This window comes from Castor canadensis, chromosome 16 (genome assembly GCF_047511655.1).
Source record: "Castor canadensis chromosome 16, mCasCan1.hap1v2, whole genome shotgun sequence".
Taxonomy (NCBI): domain Eukaryota; kingdom Metazoa; phylum Chordata; class Mammalia; order Rodentia; family Castoridae; genus Castor; species Castor canadensis.
The window spans coordinates 14,306,997-14,331,695 of record NC_133401.1 but is presented as its reverse complement, the minus strand read 5'-3'; the positions used below and the strand labels follow the sequence as shown (position 1 = coordinate 14,331,695).

At 49.1% G+C, this 24,699-nt stretch overlaps 1 protein-coding gene across 8 annotated transcripts in view; it reads left to right on the top strand.

The window, feature by feature from the left end:
* The window catches only part of Grik5 (glutamate ionotropic receptor kainate type subunit 5), a 61,470-nt gene extending 39,882 nt beyond the window's left edge, over window positions 1-21,588 (top strand). For 6 of the 8 annotated variants that reach the window (XM_074057258.1, XM_074057257.1, XM_074057259.1 and 3 more), the window contains 8 exons: window positions 634-750; window positions 895-1,004; window positions 1,450-1,623; window positions 13,397-13,562; window positions 14,411-14,636; window positions 16,291-16,419; window positions 16,518-16,639; window positions 20,586-21,588. In XM_074057258.1, the coding sequence (XP_073913359.1) occupies window positions 634-750; window positions 895-1,004; window positions 1,450-1,623; window positions 13,397-13,562; window positions 14,411-14,636; window positions 16,291-16,419; window positions 16,518-16,639; window positions 20,586-21,014 (1,473 nt within the window). In that variant the 3' untranslated portion in view covers window positions 21,015-21,588. The remainder of the gene's footprint in view (window positions 1-633; window positions 751-894; window positions 1,005-1,449; window positions 1,624-13,396; window positions 13,563-14,410; window positions 14,637-16,290; window positions 16,420-16,517; window positions 16,640-20,585) is intronic. The other 2 variants (XM_074057260.1, XM_020166903.2) reach the window with 1 other exon arrangement.
* The last annotated feature ends 3,111 nt before the right edge of the window (window positions 21,589-24,699 follow it).

Below are 24,699 nucleotides of genomic sequence, written 5' to 3'. Positions count from 1 at the left end.
TGCAGAGAAACAGGGTTAGGTGTGGCTCAGGGAGCTGTTCGGAAGAGTGGACAAGATAATCTTGGACTGGAGGTGTGGCTCAGGTGGTAGAGTGCCTGCTTTGCAAGCACGAAGCCCTGAGTTCAAACCCCAGTCCTGCCCAAAAAAAAAAAAAGAGGGAAGGAAGAAGAAAATCTATAGGAAGTTCTATCCAGCATGGAATCTGACACACAGAACATGCTTGATAAATGTTACCTGTTGCTACAGAAGAGGTGAAACCAAGGCCTGAGGAGGGTCCCGGAGCAGGTGCCTCTATGTCACTATGCCAGTCTAAGGCAGTTTGCATGATGCAGAGGTAGGAGGCAGCAGAGACGAGTGGTGGGCTCTATAAAGCAAGGCCCTAGTGATCAACTTGACAGGGGAAAGGACAGGAAAATGGCTGGGAGGGGCAGCCAGGTACAAAAGAACCCAAGGAGGAGACTTATTGCAGCTGAGATTAGCTGAGGTGGACTCCTGAGGCTAGTCCACGCTTCCGGCCCTTTCCATCTCTTTCTGTTCTCTAACTGCCCCTCTCAGCTTAGGCCTGTGTTTCTCTCTAACTGCCCATTTCTGTCTCCCACTCCTCCCCTCTACCCCACCCTGCTTCCCCTCCAGCAGAAGGCAGACCTGGCTGTGGCAGCCTTCACTATCACAGCAGAACGGGAGAAGGTCATCGACTTCTCCAAGCCCTTCATGACCCTGGGGATCAGCATCCTCTACAGAGTGCATATGGTATGTTTCCCCTGGGGACTGTGAGATGCAGCCTGGTGTGAGCTTCAGCAGGGGCTGAAGTGGACCTTGGATGGGCTAGCAAGGTTTCTGGGTCCATGGTGGGAGAAGGTCAGGGGTTACTGGTCTCATTTCTGTTCTTCCTAGGGCCGCAAGCCTGGCTACTTCTCTTTCTTGGATCCCTTCTCCCCAGCCGTGTGGCTCTTCATGCTTCTTGCCTACCTGGCTGTCAGTTGCGTTCTATTTCTGGCTGCCAGGTGAGTCCACTGCCTGGGAAATAGGGTGGGAGAAGCATTAGCCAGGTCCTGTGAGCAATGTGTGCATCCCCTCTTCTGCCAAGGGCGTCCTCACTTTCCCTCCACCCTCCTTTTCTCTTTCTTGCTCAGGCTCTGGGTCTCACTCTTTCCCCTAGGGCTCTGGATTTGGCTTTGTGATTCTCTGTCTTGGCCTCTTTCTTTCCTCTTCTCTCAGACTTTCTCCTCTTTTGTCTCTACTGTCTTCTCTACTGTTGCATATAGGTGTCTCTTTGCCTGTCTACCTTTCCTGTGTCTCTCTGTCTATGTGCGTGTCTCTTTCTCTGTCTCTCTCTTTGTATCTCTCCTTTCCCTTTTCTTCTCATCATGACTGTTTCATTTCCTTCCTTTCTTTCTCCCTTTTTCCTCCAAACCTCGGCCCTGTCCACCTGCCTGTGTCTCTCCACAGGCTGAGCCCCTACGAGTGGTACAATCCACATCCGTGCCTGCGTGCACGCCCCCACATCCTGGAGAACCAGTACACGCTTGGCAACAGCCTGTGGTTCCCTGTGGGGGGTTTCATGCAGCAAGGCTCAGAGATCATGCCCCGGGCCCTGTCCACACGCTGCGTCAGTGGAGTCTGGTGAGATACTTTCCAGCTTTCTATCAGCCCTGTTGGGACTGGGGTGGGGCAGTCTGTGTTTTGACAGCATGGAGACCCTCCCTCCATGCTGAGGTGGGAAGAACTGAGCCCTAGCACAGCAGCCCACTACCTGTGTTGCCTTCGGTAGGCCATGTCCCCTCTCCTTGCCTCAGTTTCTTCACCTGAAAAGTGGGAATGAAAAGGCCCAAGTCTCAGAGCTGGAAGGCTTCAGTGAGGCAGTTATGGGTGGCCCTTGTGCTGATACGAGGGGTTATGGGCATTGCCCTGGTCATCACAGCAACTTAAAGTTCCTGAAGTCCCACAGAGACTCAGAATCCCTGGAATATGCCCCAGGAAATTCATGTTAGGAGACAGCTGATGTGTCTTAGCTCATGGTGTCTGGGCCGTGGTTTTTTTAAAATGTGGGATTAGATGCCAACACTTAAACACTGGGCAAATTTGCTCACAAACCTGGGAGTTCTGGTGGCATTGGCTGGCATTAACCTCAGGCACCACCCTCCCTCCTCCCCTTTTTTTGGTTTATTTTTAACTCAGAGTTTCATGCTGGCTAGGGAAACCCTCTACCACTTGAGACATATCCCCAGCCCTACTTCTTGCTTCTGTCACTCTGGCCTGGCTTTGTGTTTGTCGCCCTGACCTCTCAGACAGCAGCTGGGCCTGACTTCAGTTCCTGCAGCAACTCTCACCTCCTTCTCAGTAGAGCCACAGAAAGCTGAGGACAAAGCTTAGGACAGGAACATCTTCCTCATTTTGTGGATTAGAAGACTGAGACCAGGGAGGGTGACTGGCCAGTAAGCATGCGTTTGGCTAGAGACAGGACCAGGCCAGACCTGAGCTCCTCTCTGTACTAGCTATCAGTGCTGTCTGGGCCCAGCTGGCTCCCGAGGCTTTCATGGCTTCTCCAGGTCAAGCCCAGACATCAGGCCTTCTAGAGTACTTCTTTGTCATGTCAAGGGTTCAGCATCCACAAACATGCCAGGGTCATGTCAAACCTCTTCATATGCCAAGCACTCAGGGGAAGCATAGCTCCTTCCCTTCCCTCCAGTGGCAGAGGAGAAGACTAAAAAAGTAAACAGATGGACAATTGCTGGATGTCATATTTTATTTTATTTAAAGCATATGTTCCAAAGAAGTTGTCTTGAGCTGGGGACATAGCTCAAGTGGTGAAACACTTGCCTAGCAAGCATGAAGTCCTGGGTGCAATCCTTAGTACTGCCAAAAAACAAAATAAAAGAAATAAAAAAAAAAAAAGAAAGAAAGATTTGGTCTCATTTGAAACTCGTTAAGTTCAATACTAACGTTAATGGGTGGCAGGTTTTTATTCTCTCCCAGCTAAATGAAACTAACTGCCATATGCTAGTCCTTTGCAATTCATTCAGTCTGCTGCCCTGAAAACTTTGGAGTCTTAATGATTTTTTAAGTGTTTTTGAATTTGTGTCATTTTGGGTGGTTTCTTTGTATTTGATTTTTTTTTTCTTCTTTTTTTTTGTGTGTGTTTTTGGTGGTACTGGGGCTTGAACTCAGGGCCTCATGCTTGCTAAGCAGGAACCATACCTCCAGCAATATCCTTATATTTGTTTCCCATAGCTGCTGAAAAAAATTACCATAACACATGTATATTCTTTTCTAGTACTGGAGGTCAGAAATCCAAGACAGATCTCATGGGGCTAAAATCAAGTTGTCGGCAGGGCTGATTCCTTCTGGAGGCTTGGGAAGAATTCCTTTCTTTCCTTCTTCCAGCTTATAGAAGCCACCTGCATTCCTTGGCTCATGGCCTCTTCCTCATCTTTTAAGCCAGCAATGTAGCATCTTCAGATCTCTCTCTCTGACTCTGACTTCTTTCTTCCACTTTTAAAAGTACCCTGGGATTCACTGTGCCTGCCTAGATAATCCAGGATCACGTCCCTCGTTAAGATCCTTAATCACATCTGCTGAGTCCCTTTTACCTTGTGAGGTAACATGTTGATGTCTTCTAGGGGTTAGAGTGTGGACATCTTTGGTGGTGGTGGTAGAAGGAGGCTTATTTATTTATTTACTTATTCATGTGATATTGGAGATTAAACACAGGGCCTCACACTTGCTAGGCAAATGCTCTATCTCTTGAGCTACAAAGGGGCCTTATTCTGCTACTACACAGTTCAAGCAGAATGCATTGATATTTTCAATATAATGATATATCATTATATTGCACATAAAAGTGACACTGAGGAACAAACAGGGTTTTGGGACTAGTAGTAGAAAATGGCCCCTGAGGAGGTAGAATCTGGACTGAGCCCTAAAGGCTAAAATGAAGTTGTCTGTGCCAAAAGAGAAGGGGACTGGTGGTATGACATCAAGCACTAGAGCACCTACTTGGCAAGCTCGAAGCCCTGAGTTCAAACCCTAGTCCCACAAAAAAAAAAAAAAAAAAAAAGCCACAAAGAGAAGGAGGATCATTCCAGACAGGCAGGAGAGAGCTGGGCATGTGAGGCGGTTGCTGAGAGTACACTGAGAAAAGCCTCTGTGACAAATGTGGCCAAGTCCCCATGTCAGACCTCGTCTCTCCAAGCCATCTTCTTCCTTCTCAGTCAGGGATCTTCTTCCTGAGGATCATGCTCTCCAGCAGGGCAGTCTCTGTGTTTTCCCATTGCTGTCACCCAGAAGACCCTTGGACACACCCCCTCCCTCATTGCAGCCTTGGTCCAAGCTCACTCTCTTCTGCACCCATGTCCTTCCACACATTTGCATGTCCAACGGTTATTTGGTATTCTCCAGATGTGTCCCTAGGATCATGACTCAGCAGCCAGGTCCCCACCCTTGTGGGACTCGCATTCCAGTGATGGGGCAGTGGGGGTTTTGTGGCACCATCCTAGGGGACTTTGCTATCATTTGACCTGTAGCAGCCTGGCCAGATCCTGCCTCCTGGGGCCTGTGGTCTCTAGTGAGCATCCACTCAGCCCAAAGCCTCCTGCAGACCACCTGGAGACTCACCATCATTCAGGACAGCTCTGTCTCAGAAATCAGCATTTCCAAGGCTTCTCTCCGACCACAACCACTGTACCTCCTATACTCTCCCTTGGTCACTCTGTAAAGTGAGTTCTTTGCCCTCCCTCTCCCTGCCATCTGAGCCATGCCTGCCTTCATGTCTATTCTCTCCAGGTAGGTGCCCAGGCTATCTCCTCAGCCACTGTCTTTCCCAGGTCCTCCTTTCCTCCTATCCTACCCCAAACCTCAGATCTAGTCAGCAGCACTGCTTTGCTCCTTCCCCCAGCCCTAGTGCCACCCAGTTACGTCCTTAGCCATACATACAGTGTCTGACCTGCAGGTAGCATATGCCTTGCTATCTGCCCCCTTCCTGAGGCCTTGTCCTTTCTTCTAGGCTGCCATGTGCCTTGGTTCCTCTGGCTGCTTCAGTCCTCAGTTTCTGGATTCCTTTTGTCCTCACCATCCTTCAGATGGGTTTCTCACCCACCAGCAATAGTTCAGTGCTCACATGCCCAATGCCTTCTTTTATATAACAAACTTTTTTCTTGCTGGGCGCTGGTGGCTCACACCATAATCCTAGCTACTCAGGAGACAGTGGTCAAGATTATTGTGATTCGAGGCCACCTTGGGCAAAATGAAAGCAAGACCCTATCTCAAAAATACTCAACACACACACACACACACACACACACACACACACACACACAGAGAAAGGACTGGTGGAGTGGCTCAAGTGTTAGAGCACCTGCCTAGCAAGTGTGAGTCCTCAAGTTCAAACTCAAGTAAAATTTTTTTTTCTTTGGCAATACTGGTGTTTGAACTCAGGGCTTCCTGTATAGCTGGGATGACAGGTGTGTACCACATGCCCACCATTTTTTTCTTTTTTTTTATTATTCATATGTGCATACAATGCTTGGGTCATTCCCCCCCCCCGCCCCCATCCCCTCCCTTACCACCCACTCTACCCCCTCCCTCTCCCCCCCACCCCCTTGATACCCAGCAGAAACTATTTTGCCCTTATCTCTAATTTGTTGAAGAGAGAGTATAAGCAATAATAGGAAGGAACAAGGGTTTTTGCTAGTTGAGGTAAAGATAGCTATACAGGGAGTTGACTCACATTAATTTCCTGTGTATGTGTGTTACCTTCTAGGTTAATTCTTTTTGATCTAACCTTTTCTCTAGTTCCTGGTCCCCTTCTCCTATTGGCCTCAGTTGCTTTTAAGATATCTGCTTTAGTTTCTCTGCGTTGAGGGCAACAAATGCTAGCTAATTTTTTAGGTGTCTTTCCTATCCTTGTATCTCCCTTGTGTGTTCCCGCTTTTATCTTGTGACAAAGTTCAATCCCCTTGTTGTGTTTGCCCTTGATCTAATGTCCACATATGAGGGAGAACATACGATTTTTGGTCTTTTGGGCCAGGCTAACCTCACTCAGAATGATGTTCTCCAATTCCATCCATTTATCAGCAAATGATAACATTTCGTTCTTCTTCATGGCTGCATAAAATTCCATTGTGTACAGGTACCACATTTTCTTGATCCATTTATCAGTAGTGGGGCATCTTGGCTATTTCCATATCTTGGCTATTGTGAATAGTCATGCCCATCTTTTTATTAGTTGAGATGGAGTCTCAGTTTGCTCAGGCTGGCCTTGAACCTCGATCTCTGCCTCCTGAGTAGATAGGATTACAGGTGTGGGCCATCATGCCTGGTCACAATTTTTTCCATTGAGATAGGGTCTCACTGTGTAGCCCAGGCTGGCCTCAAACTTGAAGTCATCCTGCCTCAGCCTTCAAGTGCTAGGATTATAGGCACATACCACGGTGTCCAGCTTATAACAATTTTTTTTTTACATTTTCTTTTCCACTCTGAGCTGAAATTAACACCCTAGTTGGCAGAGGGGCTCAAGTGGTAAGAGCCCCTGCCTAGCAAGCATGAGGCCAAATCCCAGGGCCACCAAAAAAAAAAAAAAGGAATATAACATACTGATTGCAATAAGAAGGAGAAAAAGAGAGTAAAAATGGCAATATCTAATAACACAATAATATGATAGTGACCCAGAAATGCTTAGACATGGCTACACCAGAAGGCAGAACACAAGTTAGGTGACACTTACTTATCATGAGTCAGTGTGGCTGATGAGACGTAAGATCATTTATTAGAATTTTGTTGAAACTCAATGTTGGACACTTGGAAATAGTTGTCAAATGAGTGTGCTTGTGTAAATATTCATCACCACAAACATGACAATTCACCAGTGCAGCTGGTCCAAATGTCTTAGCTTGGTGACTCAAGTACAAGTGGAATTGCTGTCTGAGATGGGACTTCCCAAAATGGTGAATGGTTCTTGGCAAAGTTCTACACAAAACAGCATCTAGTTCCTCAATTTGACTAGCAGGTGCATTTCTGGAGATTTCAGTCTATATTATAACCGTGCCCAAAATTCATAGGTTCAAATTTAGGCTCACACACTTGCTAAGCAGGCACTCCACCACTTGAGCCACTCCACCAGCCCTGTTTTGTGATGGGTGTTTTCAAGATAGGGTCTCATGAACTATTTGCCCAGGCTGGCTTTGATCTGCGATCCTCATTATCTCTGCCACCTGAATAGCTAGGATTACAGACGTGAGCCACCAGTGCCCAGCTTCATGGGTTTTCTTATACCAAGGAGTTAGGCACAGATAATCATGTACTGGATTTTCTCTGTTCAGACTGGGCCACATATTGTCAGACCCGACCAGCAGAATGTTCCACAGTCTACCAAACACCCTCCACATGCAACCCTTGCCAGGGCCTACCACTCTGGGCACTTGGTCAGGCCCATTGCATCCGCTCCCAGGCTTCCCTTGCTGTCCATATGTGACAGTCTCATCTTACACCTCTCTGTGTATCCAGCCAGCATCTCCTGATGCCCAACAGGCACCTGCAAATTCATCTTGTCCAAAACAGCTCATGTCTTTGCTCCCAAATCTGACTCCCCATCTGTGATCCCTGCTTGCTGTCTGAGTGACCCCATCACCAACCTCCGCCCCATCGCCACTCCCAGTCATCCTCAGGGGCCAGCATGGTGCTGGTGTGTACCAGGCCCTGTGTAAATTTTGGGGTTTTTTTTTTGGGGGGGTAGTGTTTTGTTTTGTTTTTTTGGCAGTACTAGAGATTAAACCCAGGACCTCAAGCTTGCTAAGCAAGTGCCCTACCACTTGAGCCATTTGTCCAGTCCTTTTGACTGTGTTTTGTTTTTGAGATAGGGTCTCACTATCTTTGCCCAGGCTAGTTGAGATCCTCTTGGTTCCACATCCCAAGTAGCTTCGATTATAGGCCTGTGCCATCACGCCCAGCTGATAATATTTTGAGTGAATAACATTGACCCATGGGGTGGGTTTGGAGACATTTGGTTTCTGGAAAGATTGGGTCAGTCCCTGGGTCTCGTGTGTCAGGGTTTGGGGTTTATTTTTCAGGTGGATATTTCATCCCTCCCTCTAGCCCTCACTCACTCCTACCCCAGCACCTAGCACAGAGATTTGCATATGTACCAAGTACGTATCTTCCAGGGAAAGGGCCAGGGATCTGGAGGTGCTCGCAGCCTCTTCTCTGTCCTCAGGCCCCTCAGGTCTATGTGGTTGTATGGTCTACAGGGAGCTCCCCCACTACCCCAATTACTTGCCAGGAGGAAGGACAGAGGGAGCCAGGATATGACAAGCAATAACTGCCCCGGGGTCCTACAGCCAGGCTAGTGTCTTCTCAGTGTCACCAAGACAGCGAGAGGAAACATATGTAGCACGTTCTGTACTATGTGTAGCACACTCATTCCTCAAAGCCCTGTGAGGAAGGCCTGTCATCGTACTTACTTCATAGGCAAGGAAACAAACACAATTTCAAGGTCATACAGCTAGGTGGTGGTAGAGCTAGGATTTGGGGATCTTCCAGAGATCTTTCTGTTATTGATTTCTAATTTAGTTCCACTGTGGTCACAGAACATTCTCTGGGGGACTTTAATTCTTTTAAATTTATTAAGACTTGTTTTATGGTTCCACATATGGTCTGTCCTGGTGAACATTCTGAATGTGCTTGCATTGGCTGTGTATTCTGTTGGTGGGTGAAATGTTCTATAAATGTCAGTGAGGGCCAGTGAGTGGGTTGGTGGTGTTATTCAAGACTTCTATATCTTCACTGATTTTTGTCTACTTGATTGAAAGAAGAGTGTTAGAAATCTCCACCTATAATTGTGGAGAAACTGTGTCTGTTTCTCTTTTCAGTTCTGTCAGTATTTGCTTCATGAATTTTGAAGCTCAGTGATTTAGTGCATAAATGTTTAGGGTTGTTATGTCCTCTTGATGAATTGACCCTTTTGTCATGATATCATATCTCTCCTTATTCCTGGTATACCGCTATTAACTCTGAAGTCAGCTTTGCTTGACTTAATATGGGCACTCTGGTTTTCTGATGCTAGTGTTTACACTAAGAAACCTACCTGTATTCCAACCTACTTGTATCATTATATTTTAAAAAGTGTCTTTCTTTCCATTTCCACCCCACTCCCTGCCAAGCTGACCTGGAATTCACTGTGTAGCCCAGGCCTTGAACCTGGAATCCTCCTACCCTATGCCTCCCAAGTAGTGGGATTATAGAGATGTACCACCACACCTGTCCTAAAATGTTTCTTATAAATAGCATACATAGTTGTCTCAGTGTTTGTGGAAACTGGTTCCAGGACCAAAATACCAAATACCAAAATCCATGATGCTCAAGTCTGCTATATAAAATGGCATAGTATTTGCATATAACCTTTCAACATTCTCCTGTATACTTTAAATCATTTTGGGTTACTTAATACCTAATACAGTGGGAATGCTGTGTAAATGGTCACTATACTATATGGTATTGTTTAGGGAATAGTGACAAGAAAAAACAAACTTGTATACATTCAGTACAGATGCATCATTTTTTTCCAAATATTTTTGACCTGTAGTTGGTTGAATCTGCAGGTGCCTAATGCACAGATACAGAGGGCCAATGTACTTAGGCCTTGGAGCAGGAGTTGGCAAAACTTTTTTGTATTGGGTCAGATAGTAGTTTTGGGGGTCTTTTGGTTTTGTTTTTTATTTTGCCAGTCATGTGGTCTTTTGTCTTAACTTCTCAACTCTGCCATTGGAGTTTTAAAGTAGCTGTAGATAGCACGTAAATGAAGAACATGACTATGTTCCAATAAAACTTTATGGATACACTAAAATTTTAACTGGGTCAGGTATTGTAAGATATTATTGTTCTTTTGACTTTTTAAAACTGCTTAAAAATATGAAAACTATCCTTTGCTGTGAGCTGTACAAAAACAGGTGGTGAGCTAGATTTGACCTGTGAGCAATAGTTTGTCAACCTCTGTTGTAGACCTTTTGCCTTTAATTATTGATATAGTTGGGTTTAAGTCTGTTATCTTGCTATTTGTCACATTTGCTCTTCGTTCACCTCTTTGTTTTTGTTTTTCTTAGTGGTTGCTCTAGGTTTAAAAATATGCATCTTTAATTTATCCAAAATACTTTCAAGTAACAACTTCACATAAGATTTTAAGACCATACATATCCTTCTCATCTTCCCGTCTGTTGAGCTTTTGTCATTTATTTTGAGCCTGACACTATATTAGGTTTGGGTGTGTGTGTTTGTTTTAAATAGTAAATATTTTTTAGAAAAGTTTTTAGGGCTAGGGTATAGCTCAGTGGTAGAGTGCTTGTCTAGCATGAACCAGGCCCTGGGCTTGATCCACAGCACTGCAAAAAAAAAATGTTTAATGGGGAATACGTCTTTTATGCTTTATCACATCTACCATGACTGGTGTTCTTCAATCCTTCTTGTGCACCCACATTCTCATCTGGTATTATTTCCTTTTAACATTTCTGGAAGTGCAGGTCTGCTGGCAGCATTTGTATAAAACATGTCTTAGTGTGTCTTCTTTTCTGAAGGATGTTTTTGCTGGATGTGGAATTCTAGGTTGACCATTTTGGTTTTTCTTTCAGCACATTGTGTCTTTTGGCTCACTACTCTGATGAGAAGAAGTCCACTGTCACTGTTATCTTTGCTTCTCTGTTGTATAATGTGTTTTCTCTCCTCTGGCAGCTTTTTTCAGTAATTCCCACGTGCCTTAGTGTGTTTGTATATATGTGTGTTTATACTACTGTATTTATTGAGCTTCTTGTCAAATTTGGAAGGTCTTCAGTCATCACTTCTTTAAGTTTTTTGTTGTTGTTATTTCACCTTTCTCTCCTCTCTGGGACTCTGGTCACATCTGTAAGGCCATTTGTTACTGTTCTTCAGGGTACTGAAGCTCTCTTCTCTTTTGTAGTCATTTTGCTGTGCTTTATTTTAGACAGGTTCTATTGCTGTCTTCAGTTTCTCTGATTTTTTTCTGCTGCAGTGAGTGTCTAACCTATGTTATCCCTTTCGATAAAGTTTTCCTTTCAGATGCTATGTATATCATCCCTAAAAGTTCCCTTTACTTCTTTTTTATAACTTCCGTATTTCTCCTCATTGTGTTCATGTTTTCCTTTATATTCTTGGGCATTCTGAATCTCTTTAAAATAGCTGTTCTAATGTCCTTGTCTGCCATTTCCATCATCTCTGTCGACTTTGGATCTGTTTCAATGGAGTGATTATTCTCTTGGCTATAGGTCACATTTTCCTGCACCTTTGTATACCTGACCAATTTTTTTTCCTTTTTCTTTTATTATTCATATGTGCATACAAGGCTTGGTTCATTTCTCCCCCCTGCCCCCACCCCCTCCCTTACCACCCACTCCGCCCCCTCCCTCTCCCCCCCCTCAATACCCAGCAGAAACTATTTTGCCCTTATTTCTAATTTTGTTGTAGAGAGAGTATAAGCAATAATAGGAAGGAACAAGGGTTTTTGCTGGTTGAGATAAGGATAGCTATACAGGGCATTGACTCACATTGATTTCCTGTGTGTGGGTGTTACCTTCTAGGTTAATTCTTCTTGAACTAACCTTTTCTCTTTTCCTATTGGCCTCAGTTCTTTTAAGGTATCTGCTTTAGTTTCTCTGTGTTGAGGGCAACAAATGCTAGCTAATTTTTTAGGTGTCTTACCTATCCTCACCCCTCCCTTGTGTGCTCTCGCTTTTACATGTGCTCATAGTCCAATCCCCTTGTTGTGTTTACCCTTGATCTAATGTCCACATATGAGGGAGAACATACGATTTTTGGTCTTTTGGGCCAGGCTAACCTCACTCAGAATGAAGTTCTCCAATTCCATCCATTTACCAGCGAATGATAACATTTCGTTCTTCTTCATGGCTGCATAGAATTCCATTGTGTATAGATACCACATTTTCTTAATCCATTCGTCAGTGGTGGGGCATCTTGGCTGTTTCCATAACTTGGCTATTGTGAATAGTGCCGCAATAAACATGGATGTGCAGGTGCCTCTGGAGTAACAGTCTTTTGGGTATATCCCCAAGGGTGGTATTACTGGATCAAATGGTAGATCGATGTCAGCTTTTTAAGTAGCCTCCAAATTTTTTTCCAGAGTGGTTGTACTAGTCTACATTCCCACCAACAGTATAAGAGGGTTCCTTTTTCCCCGCATCCTCGCCAACACCTGTTGTTGGTGGTGTTGCTGATGATGGCTATTCTAACAGGGGTGAGGTGGAATCTTAGCATGGTTATAATTTGCATTTCCTTTATTGCTAGAGATGGTGAGCATTTTTTCATGTGTTTTCTGGCCATTTGAATTTCTTCTTTTGAGAAAGTTCTGTTTAGTTCACTTGCCCATTTCTTTATTGGTTGATTAGTTTTGGGAGAATTTAGTTTTTAAGTTCCCTATATATTCTGGTTATCAGTCCTTTGTCTAATGTATAGTTGGCAAATATTTTCTCCCACTCTGTGGGTGTTCTCTTCAGTTTAGAGACCATTTCTTTTGATGAACAGAAGCTTTTTAGCTTTATGACTGACCGATTTTTAATTAGATGGCACTGTGAATTTTACCTTGTTTATGTTGCTGAAGCATTTCTTTAGAGAGTCTTGGACTTTTGGCTAAGGGTGTAGCTCAGTGGTAGGGTACATGTCTAGCACTACAAAAACATATGAAAAGAGTCTGTGTTGCATTCTGGTTTTCTACTAAATTTCTCATGTATTAATGAGCTTTCTACTCTGGCTGGAGAGAGCTGAAAAAGATTCCCAGCCCTGTGTGAACCCTGAGTATTGTTCTCTGCTTGAATCATTTCCTGTCTCCCCATGGAGTCTCACCCCATGTACACACAGATCGATACTCAGCCAGAGACTCAAGGGGACCCCAGGTTTCTGGAAGCCCTCTCTCTGCACAGCTCTCTCAAGTATTCTGTCCCATAAATTCTAGCCATTTTACCCCTCTATGCTCAATCTCTCTCTCTGAGGATTGTTCTGCAGGATTGCTGGACTCTTTGGGCTTCCCTTCCTGGGCTACAGTCTATAAATTAACTCTAGCCTGATAGCCTGGACTCTTTCCTTGGTGATCACAGTCCCTTGATGCCTATCACCCTCTGTCTTTAAATAATTTCCTATGTTCTGTCCAGTTTTCCAGCAATTTACAAGACCCCCTTGCTCTTATACCTGGAAGTGGAAGTTTCTAGAAGCAGTATTTAAAACAGGGAATCTGGCTCTAGAATCTGTGCTTCCGGCCTCTCCGGTAGTCAGCACTCACTGAGCATTCTGAATGTGGGGGGAGAGGGTATCACCAATGGGGCACATATTCACAGGTCAAGGTAGCAGGGATGGCTCTAGCCTGTAGCTCACCCCTCCCACCCCTCAGGTGGGCCTTCACCTTGATCATCATCTCTTCCTACACGGCCAACCTGGCCGCCTTCCTCACCGTGCAGCGCATGGAGGTGCCTGTGGAGTCGGCTGATGACCTGGCAGATCAGACCAACATTGAGTACGGCACCATCCACGCTGGCTCCACCATGACCTTCTTTCAGGTGGGGCCACCCAGAAGCTCCCAGATGTGGTACTGTGGTCCCTGCTGTGCACAGCAGTCCCGAGTGGGGCCAGGCAGGGCCTCCTGGGCCAGAGGGACTTGTGGTCAGCAACAGTCAGGGAGGCTGGAGAACAGAACATGCACTTGTGTTCTAGTGGGGAGTGCGGCTGTGTGGCTGGGGACCCGGGGAACAGAAACAGGAAAGATGTGGGATCTAATGCTGAGTGAGTGCTGGATAGTATGGGATAAGTGGAGTCAGAAAAGCTGCTAGAAGGGTCATGCCCGGGAATGTGGGCCGGCAGAGAGGAGGAGGACCTGCAAGGTGACAGGAACTTGCCCCTGTGTATTTGGGGAGGTGGGAAGGAAAGGGAAAGAAGGGAGCCTGGTCAGGAGGTTCCAGTCAGACTCAGAGGCCTTAAAGACCAGGGTGGGCACTTAAATTAAACCCAGCACATTGGGTACAAGGGGTGACCATTCAGAGCCAGAAGTTCCCTCTGGGCAGGTTGGAGGAGACCAGTGGTTCAGGGAGGCCAAAGCTGACTTGGGCAGGGCAACTGGCTGTAGGGTTGGGGGAGAGGAGGCAGGAGGCAAACTCCCAGGTAGAGTAAGTTTGAGGGTTACTGAGCCAGTGAGGGCTGAGGGTGTCTGGGAACAAAGGGTGTCGGGATGAGTTGGACGTGACCTTGGACAGTTTGTCTGCTTTATGTCTGTCTTTGGCTCTATTTTCCTCTCGTCCCCTTGCTCTCTCAGATTGAGGGAGACTTCCTAGAGGGCAGGGGAAAGGGTTCAGGGGAAAGAAGGGGGTGGAAGAACCCCTCACTTTCTTCCCCTTGTGCTCCCTCTGCCCAGAACTCAAGGTATCAGACATACCAGCGTATGTGGAACTACATGCAGTCAAAGCAGCCCAGTGTGTTCGTCAAGAGCACAGAAGAGGGCATTGCCCGCGTCCTCAACTCTCGCTATGCCTTCCTGCTTGAGTCCACGATGAATGAGTACCACCGGCGCCTCAACTGTAACCTCACCCAGATCGGGGGCCTCCTCGACACCAAGGGCTACGGCATTGGCATGCCGCTGGGTATGGAGTGTGGAAAGTGGCGGGGTCCCTGTGCATCTAAAACAGATGTGTGAGCTGGCCTTTTCTGAAGCAGGCTGGATGTGAATGTGTAGTCTCTTGGCTGTGTGGCCCGGGGCAGGTGCCATCACTGTCCTGAGCCTCTGTACCCTCAGCCTGCAAAAACAGGCCTAAGAGCAATCAGTTCTAGCGTCACAGAGCTGTTGGAAGAATCTCATGAGGCTTTGTGTGTACAACTCAGTACATGTGGGCCACAAGGCTTTGTCAACTTCCCCCATTGGCCTAAGGGCTCCTTACGGAAGAGGACTTGGTTTTATTTGTGTTATGTTCTCTGCCATAAGCCTAAAACCTGGTCAGAGCAGGTGCTCAGAAAATGCTGGGTGGATGGAAGGGTAGGAGGAAGAAAGGACATGCCTATTTCTATTTCAAGACATGCTTTTCCAGGGCTCAGTGCTGGAAACCCACCACCAGTTTGTGTCCAAATTTTGACCTTTTTCAAATCACCTACATGTTGACGAGGCCTGCATTAGTTATCTGTAACAATGCAGGAAATCACACGAGTCTTAGCAGCTGTGTAGGAGAGTTGGCACTGTGCCAGGGAAGCAGTGCAGCCTGGCACTTTCAGGTGTTGCGTGTTGACAGGTGTGAGTCACACCGACTGGAATTCCAACCCTATTTCCCTCCCTGCCTCAGTGCATGACCTCAGGCAAAAACATCACCTCTCATTTAGGAACATTTGCCTTAGGTGGTAATGTCTCACAGGATCATTGTAAGACTTGAGCACATTTTGTAAACCCCACGTCTGGCACAGAGTAGGTTCCTGATGAGACATTAACCATCCTATTCACCCACCTCCCTACTTCCTGGCATGTGGTAGGGTCTCAAGAAGCATCTTAGTAAATGGAGAAATCAGTACAGAACAGAGTGTGAGCACATTTGGGGCCCAAGGATGCCTCAAGTTGAGGACCTGAGGGTGAGGAGGGGAGGTGAGGATGGGGATCCAGTCACTCAGCAGATTGGTCCGATGACCTCCTGGGTGTCAGGCCCTGTGCTGAATGTTGAGGAGGACAGCAGGGCAACTGCAAGCGCCTACCCCCTCCTACCTTTCACTGGTGTGTCAGACAGAAAAGGGACCTCAGACATGTAGTCATGTCATAGGAGTTGGGTGGTGACAAGGGGAAGAGGCTAACAGGTAGTAGGGTACTTAGTGCCATTTTAAATAAAGTGGTCAGAGAAGACCCAAGGAGCCAGAATGTGAGCCAAGGCCTGAGTGAAGCTAGGAAAGGAGCATTCCAGGCAGAGGCAATGGTCCTGTCGAGGGACTTTGCTTGGCAGATTTGGGGGCCTACCAGGAGGCCAGTGTGGCTGGAGCTGAGAGAGCCTGGAGCAGGGGTGCCCGAGCATGGCAGTCCATGAATGGAGCTCTTGCTGGCTGAAGGAGGACTCTGTTCTAGTGGTGGTGGGAAGCCATAGGAAATATCAGCAAGGCGAGGCCTACTCTGACTGCTTGAAAACTGCCTTTCTGGCTACTGTATGGAGAAGAGGATGGATGAAGGTAGAGACAGGTAGGGGGAAGGCCATAGTGAGGGGCAGATAGGGTTGGGGATAGGCAGGGCCATGGAGCTCCGTGGCCAATGCCTTTGATGTGCCTGGACAGGCTCTCCGTTCCGGGATGAAATCACTCTGGCCATCCTGCAGCTCCAGGAGAACAACCGGCTGGAGATCCTGAAGCGCAAGTGGTGGGAGGGGGGCCGATGCCCCAAGGAGGAAGACCACCGAGCTAAAGGTCAGCCACCCCCACAGTTGATAAGCCCCACCCAAAGACCTGGGTTCCTCCCTGCCTCAAGGCCCATATCACCTGACCCCCTGCTCTCCCCACCCCAGGTTTGGGCATGGAGAACATTGGTGGCATTTTTGTTGTGCTCATCTGTGGCCTCATCATTGCTGTCTTTGTGGCAGTCATGGAATTCATCTGGTCCACGCGGAGGTCAGCAGAGTCTGAGGAGGTGAGGAGGTTGGTGAAGGGTGGGGAGTGGGACCCCAGGGGCTAAGTGAAAGGTGTGGCACCTGGAGCCATAACTGGTGGGTGGTGGGAACCTAGAGAACAGGGAGGAAGAGTGCAGGAGGTAGGGAGAGGCCTGGAGAATGCAGAGATGAGAGAGGAACTCCTTGGGTAAAGGAAGCCCCAGGAGAGGTGACAGAGCTAGCAAGGGGACAGAGAATCCAGAGCATAAGATAGGACAGAGGAAGGAAGAGGAGCCCAGGAAGTGGTGAGGATGCAGGAAAAGGAGGTAAGGAGGACATAGAAGGAGGGTGTGGGAAACCCCAGGCCATAAAGCAGGAAGAAATCAGAGGAGAAACAGAAGCAGTGAGAACACAGATGTGCTTACCAGTCTCTTGCTGTAGTTCAGAGGGCCTGTGTGCTACATGCTGCACCCCTGCATTTCCAGACACATTCGTGCACCCCCAGAATGCTGGACACCTCCCCTTCCTCTCTCCCTCAACCTCTAGCCTCTTTCCTCACTTCCAGCAGCCTACCTTGCATCTGCTTCTCAGAGCCCAGCCCCACATGCAGCCGTGGACTGCCCACATCTCTGTGCCCAGATCTCCCCTTGCCTTCCCAAGGACATCCCTACTATGATTCTGACTTTTCTTCCTGCATTCTGTGTAACCTGGCTTCTTTTATCTGATCATCCATTAGCAAATATACATGCTATCACCACTCCTGCCTCAAAGAAGCCCTCTCAGGACCCCAATTACCCTCCTGTCACACTCAACCCTTCTTTTCTCTTTGCAGTGTTGAAAGACTCATGTCTCCCTGTTCTTCACAGTTTACCTCCCATTTACTCATGGGCCCACTCTAACCCAGCTTCTGTCCTCACTACTCAACTCTTGTCACCAGAGAATCTGGTGTGTGGGTTTTAGGCCTCATCTATGTGAGGCAGCAGCTCAGCATAGCTCACCTCCCTCTCTACTCAGCAACTTTTCCTCTCTGCTGACCCCACACTGGTCACTCCTTTCCAGGGTTTTTTATTAGGTTCCTCTTTTTCCCCTGCCTCTTTGTTGGGGGATTGCAGGGCCTAGTCGTCCAATAGCTTCACCTTTGTCTTTCTCCAATCCTTTGAAGGGCTCATGAATGAATGACTTTTTTTTTTCTTTTTTTTGCGGTACTGGGATTTGAACTCAGGGTCTTGCACTTGCTAGATAAGCATTCTACCACTTGAGCAACACCCCCCGCCTTTTTGTTTTAAGTTTGTTTTTCAGATATGGTCTCACACTTTTTGCCCAAGCTAGCCCCAGACCTTGATCCTCCTTAGGTCCACCTCCAAGTAGCCAGGCTTCCCCAGCTTCCATGAATGGCTTTTCAGACATCTGTGTGCTGATTACTTTTGTATTAGTTATCTGTTGCTACTGTAACCAGTACTTTTATAGCTTAAAACAGCAAACTTTTTTTTTTTTTTTTTTGTGGTACTGGGGTTTGAATTCGGCCTACACCTTGAACTACTCCACCAGCCCTTTTTTTTTGTGATGGGATTTTTCAAGATAGGGTCTTGAGAACTGTTTGTCCAGGGTTGACTTCAAACAGCAATCCTGATCTCTGCCTCCTGAGTAGCTAGGATTACAGATTTGAGTCACTGGCGCCCAACTTCTATCAGCTTACAGCTTTTGGGTCCAGGAATGTAAGAGCAGCTTAGCTGGGTGCTTCCTGCTGTCCTGAATATCTAGTAAGGTCACAGTCTTGATTTTGGCCAGGGCTGCTGGAGTCTGAAGGTTGGACGGGGGCTGGAGGATCCATTTCCAAGATGGGTCACTGTCTCAAATGTACCCATGAGATTTTAATTTATGGAATTGACTAAGTGACCACATAGAAACTAGTGCCATTGAAAGTAGATTTTTATTGCTTACAGTTCCTGATAGGAGGGACAGGACACCACATAAGGCCACAGGGAAGCACCAACTTTGGTCAGTAGGCAGAAACAGGGAGAGGGGGATGGCTAGGCCATAGCTTTTATTGAGTTTGCTCAGGAAAGGCAAGGTGTGACAGAACATACAGCTCAGGGTTGGTCAGTTGAGTCCCGTTGGTGGACTGGGACTGTGTAGACTACTTGTCTTGTACCCAGCCTAGGCTGATTCAGGGCAGGGTAAATATGGGTGCTGTGAGATTAGGTAACAGAAGGTTGAGGGTATAGACTCACTATAGTTTGGTTTGCATATGAAAGGCATAGAGCCCTTTGCTCTCTAAGATTTGGCTCGTTCTGGGAGGGCAGTCTGATCAGCCTGCGAGATTTTTAAGATGTCAAACATCCTAAGTCACAGGGAAAAACAAACAAAAAACACAATGCATACACTCTGCGGCATCTGGCAGGAGGCCTTAGTTCCTAAAAGGAAGACCTCTCCATGGGGCTGCCTGACTCTTCTGCCATGGCAACTGACATTCCCCACATCAAGTGATCCAAGAGAGAGCAAGGCAGGATCAAAAATGTCAGACGACTTGGCCACATTCGGTGGGTCATTCAGACCAACTCTGATACATCAGAGGGGATTCCGTGATTACCAGGCATGACTACCACAGGGTAGGATCTCAGAGGCTGCCCAAAGTGTGTATCTCCCCTAAGCTACAAGGTTTGTAAATGCTACTCTGTACCTGATATCCTGTGTGGGTATCTAATACAGGGTTGAGTGTCCAAACCTGAGCTCTTGCCCACCCTCAAGGCAACACTGACCTTCCAGTTGGTTGTGCCAAAGTAGGTAGAGCTGTCCTTCACCTTCCTCTCTTTCAACATTCCTTAGCAAATCCTGTAGGCATTGCCTTCACAATACACCTAGAGCTCAGTCCTTCCTTCTGCCTGGTTAATGTAGTAGCCTCCTCAGGGGCTCCCTACTCTTGACCTTTGCCTCCTGCAATCTGTTCTCAAAACAGCTCAAGTGATTCTATAAAAACCCAGCAGTCCTCTACTTCAGACTCTCCAGTGGCTCCTGTTAGACTCTGAAGTAAAGCCAAACGCCTTACAGTTATTTACCAGCCTTACCCCAAATGCCCCTGCTCCTCTGACCTCATCTCCCCCCTCCTCTTGTACACCCCATTCCAGCCATCCTGACCTGCCTATGTCCTGGGACCTGCCAAACTCTTCCCACCTCAGCACCTTTGCCCTGCTCTCCATCTACCAGGAATTGCTTCCCTCCCAGGTCTCCTTTTGGTTCACCCAGCCTCTCTCTTAAAGGTTGACTGCCCTGTCTCAAAATTCAGCATCACTCCCATTTCACACTTCCTACCTCTTCATCCTATTTTTTCCCCAGAGCACCCATCGCCATCTGCCACACTATATTTATATTTTTGTTATTTACGTATTTGTTAGTTTCTGTGTCTGCATACCTGACTATAACCTCCAGGCTGGGGCTTTTTTGGGGGTGAGGGAAGACATTGCTGGGGATGGATCCCAAGGCTTTGGACATGATATGCAAGTGGTCTACCACTGAGCTACATCCGCTCCCCAAGGACTGTTTTAGTCCTTGCTATAATCCCGGTGCCCTGAACAACGCCTGGCATGCGTAAATATATCTGGCAATAATGACTAAATAAGGAGAAGGAGGGAAGCAAGTGGAGGGAAGGCCTAGGGGCAGTCAGAAAATTTAGAGTGAAAAGACGAGGAAAGACAGAAGCCCAGACAAGTGAAGGACAAGTTGAAGGACAAACCCAAGGAAGGATGGAGACAGACAGGGATGGAGGGTGGGGGAGAGCGAGAGGTGGGAGAGAGGCGAGAGAGAAAACACAGGAGATGACTGAGGGAAGGGAAGTGAGAAGAGAGGAGGGGGTGGAAGGAAGAGAGGAGGTGAAGAAAGGAGATGGAAGTGGGGAGAGGACTCGCAGAGAGGAAAGGGGAGAAAGATGCAGAAGCCAGGGGAGGGGCGACGAGGAGCGCACCGGACGGTGACCGCCCCGCGCCGCCCCAGGTGTCTGTGTGCCAGGAGATGCTGCAGGAGCTGCGCCACGCCGTGTCTTGCCGCAAGACGTCGCGTTCCCGCCGGCGCCGGCGCCCTGGTGGCCCAAGCCGGGCTCTGCTGTCGCTGCGCGCCGTCCGCGAGATGCGGCTCAGCAACGGCAAGCTCTACTCGGCCGGCGCGGGCGGGGATGCGGGCGGCGCGCACGGGGGTCCGCAGCGCCTCCTCGACGACCCGGGGCCGCCCGGCGCGCCCCGGCCTGCGGTCCCCACCCCCTGCACGCACGTGCGCGTCTGCCAGGAGTGCCGGCGCATCCAGGCCCTGCGGGCCTCTGGGGCTGGCGCGCCCCCGCGTGGCCTGGGCGCCCCCGCCGAGGCCACCAGTCCGCCCAGGCCCCGGCCTGGCCCCGCCGGACCCCGCGAGTTGGCCGAACACGACTGACCATGGGTGGGGCCGGGTGGGCGCCCGGACTGACCGCAGGGACGAGGCCCATCCCAGGCCCCGGGTGCCCCTGCTTCCCCAGCAGGGCGGGGGACAGGACTTGGGGCTCGGCGCCCCGGACTCCGCAATTTTGCCTTCGGTTCTCGGTGAAGTCCGAGACCCGGCTGGGAGCCGGCCTGCGCCCCCTAGTGGACTCACGACAGGGTGCCGCGACGCCCGCACTCTGCCCCCCGCGGCGGGCGAGAGGAGCGCAGGAACCGAGGACTCGGGCCGGGGACTAAAGGGGCAGTTTCCGAAGGCGGAAAGCGGTCCGCGGAGAGGACCCCATTCTGGGACTGCTCAGGCGCCCCAGGACTTGACGCGGCCCTCCACACTTCAAGAGGTGGGGAGGGCTTCTGGACAGATGGGTGTTCCCTGGTGTTCCTCCGCTCTTCTCTTTTTTTTGGTGGAGAAACCTCGGAATTTCTATGAGACTCCTCCCAGGGAGGGGGTCAGTTGGGCCCCATCCCTCCTCCTGCCACATCTCAGTCCCTGTTGGAATAAAAAAAAGAACAAAACCCCAAAACTGGGGATAGCCGGGTCTCATTTCTAGGGAGTTTTGGGCATCCGAGGCGTGGGCCCCTGGTACTCTGCAGTGAACCACAGTCGACCTGCGCAGTCTCCACCTTCGGCCCTGCCCGCAGCCACCGGGTCAGCTCAGGTCCCAGCAGCTGGCCCCTTTCCGTTGACCTTCTCCCAAGACAGAGGGAGACTGCGACAGAGACCCTGAGACAGATGGAAAGATGCTGGGTTCTAGAGGGGCGGAGACAAGGGAAGCAGAGACACAGAAAAAAACCAGATGGGGCTGGAGGAGGGGGGGCCAGGGAGCTGTTCACTGTTCAGAAGCCTGGGACGGCACCTATGGCGGCGGTGTGTACCCGGCCACAGTGATTCGGAGACTCTGGTGTTCATGTGTGTACGTTCTTGAGACCGTACACATCTTCAGCTACCTGTTTCTGTGACCCTGTGTTTCAGCTGAACCTGTGCCCCCAAGAGGAAGGGAGAAATCCTGTGTTGGGGGGGAGGAGATGGAGTTGATGGGCTGGTAGAGCAGGGAGAAGGGTGGGTCTGCCGTCTGTCCCCGCCCTCTTCCGCCCCGCTGGAGGTTTCTGTGGAAACTGCAGCTGAAAAAGGACGAGTGAAGGTCACACAGCAAGAGCCAAAACGAGGCCGTGCAGGAAAAGAAGAGATGGAGGGGTAGGGAGAGAGAGAGATGGGGCGGGGATGGGGGAGAGACAGAGACGGGGTAGAAAAGAGCGAGACCTTGAAAAGGGCAAGAGTGGAAGAGAGGGATGGAAAAGATAGAATTAGTGGAGAAGAGGAGGGATAGAAGCAGAGATGCCATAATGGGGTGAGAAAAGAAGAAGGGGAGAAGGTCAGACAGAGATGAAACAGTGAGGGTAGGGGACATGGGATATTAGGGTGAGAGACAAGAAGCCATAGAAAGCTAGATGGAGACCGGAGGGGACCAGAGCCGTTCCAAAGGAGAGGGCAGAGGTTGGGCCCGCCCCTCCCGCCGCCTCTGGAGCTCGGGAGCTGTCCGTTCAGCACCTGGCTTGCTAGCCTGGCACACAGCAGCGCCTGCTCTCCGCTCCAGGGTCAGCCTGCCTTGTGTAGTTCCCGTGCAGCGGGCCGCACCCCGAAAGACTTCCTCACACAACCCGCACGCAGCACCCCCATGCCATGTCCCAGACATTTCCTGGATGTGTGCCCTTCAGAGCCAGCATCAGCCTCTCTGTTGTCTCCACATCTCTCACAAACGCTAATCAATGTCTCTACCCTTGAACTGGGCTGCAGACATTTCTGGTCTCTTCTCCTTTCTGTCCCCAATACCACAAGGTCAGTCGTCTCTGGGGTCTCCCCATTTCTGAGCCCTTCTTCCCAACCAAGTTTCACCTCTGTTTTTCTCTGTCTTTATCTGAGTCTTCTCAGTTTGCCAAACCTGTCTCTGCCCGGGTCTTTAAGTTGCCATGTCTCTGCCACCTTCCCTGAGTACTTCTGTTGCTGTTTTCTCATCTCTGCCTTTGAAGATCTCCATCTGTCTTCTTTCAGTCTGTATGTGTCTCTCTGGCTCTCCTCTTATGTCTCCTATCTCACGATGAGTTCTCTTGTCCCCCTCCATCCCTGTGACCTTCCCAAGCCTTCCCTCCCCCTGCTTCCGCAGAGCCTCGAGCTGAGAGCACGATGCATAGTCATCAGTCTGGCCAGGCTCATGTCTAAGGAGGGAATTCGTAAGGAGGACCTGACCCTGAGTCTGGGGTGGGATGTGGGGGACTCAGGCCTCTCCCACTCCAGCTGGAGAGCAAACAAGAACCTAAATCTCCTGGAATCCACACCTCCCCCACCTCTCCAGACTTCCGTCTCTTCAAATCCCATCCTATATGGTCCAGACCCAGACCTGCAGGCCATGGTGTTGGGAGAGGGAAGGGACAAATGCTGACAAGCTCTCCCTCCCAGGGGAAAAGGGCAGAGTTAAGGAGGGAATGTCTGGGAGCTATGCACCTGGGTTAAAAGATATAACTCCTCCTCCTTTCCTAATCTCCATGGCAACAGCCTGATTCAGGCCCAACCTCCTTTTGCTGCAGAGTCAGCCTCCCTGTTACCATGGCAACAAGGGACAGCCAGAGGGATGGGGACAGGTCACAGAACAGGATTGGGATGTGGCTCTGGATACTGGGGGAAACCTCCCTGCCTGCTTACTCTGGCTGTCTCTGGTCCTGTCCAAGGCCATCTCTCTGCGACTCTGACCATGTCTCCCTGTCTCTGCACCTGTCTCTGTGTCTCTCACTCTGGCTTCAGAGTTCCCGTTTCCCTGAGCACATTCTTAACCTTGTTCCACCCACCCTTGTACTCCAAGTTCACTCCCTGTCCCCTGGGCAGGATGCCCTGTTCTGAGAAAGCCACAAGGTCAAGCGTGTCTTCTCTCTCCTTTCCTCTCTCCTCTCTCACACACGCTTTCTACCATTCCTAGGGAGAGTCTGGGGTGTTCCTCATAGATCAAAATGGTGTCAGGGTGGGGGTGGGGAGCTCTGACGCCTCAGGCCCCAGTGCAGTGGCTGATGGGTGTTGTGTGTATATGGCAGGCCTGGAGTGTGGGTGCCGACTGTGTGTCTGTGTGTGTATACACATGCTGTGATGGGGGTGTAGTGTGTGGGTGGGGGCACTGGGATGTGTTTGGAGATCCAATAAAGGTGTACGTGAAAGTGCTGCAATATGGGATATGTGAGAGGTGTGTGGGATGGTGGCTTATTTCTGTGAATTAGTGTGCTATGTGTGAGCGTGTGCACATTTTTGTCTGTCATTCATAGCATTGGTTTGGCAATTTTGCACCATGGGCCTTTGCGCATGCCCAGACACACTGGGGAGCAGTGTGTGTAATGGGTGTGATGTTGTGTGGTCATGAAACAGTGTCCATCAGACCTCCTGCGGTATGTCTGGAGGCAGTGTGAGGCCTATGCGTGGGCGACAGTGCTGAGTGAAGGTGTCAGTTGCTTCATGAGTTGCACGGTGTGGGTCCCTACGTGAGATGTGCAAGGTCAAGTGTGGTGGAGGGTTTGATGTGTGTCTGTGATGTAGTCTTCTGAGGGTGTGACTGTGGTTGTGATTCTGTTGCGATGGGTGCGCTCTGTGTGGGTTCCCTACTTGT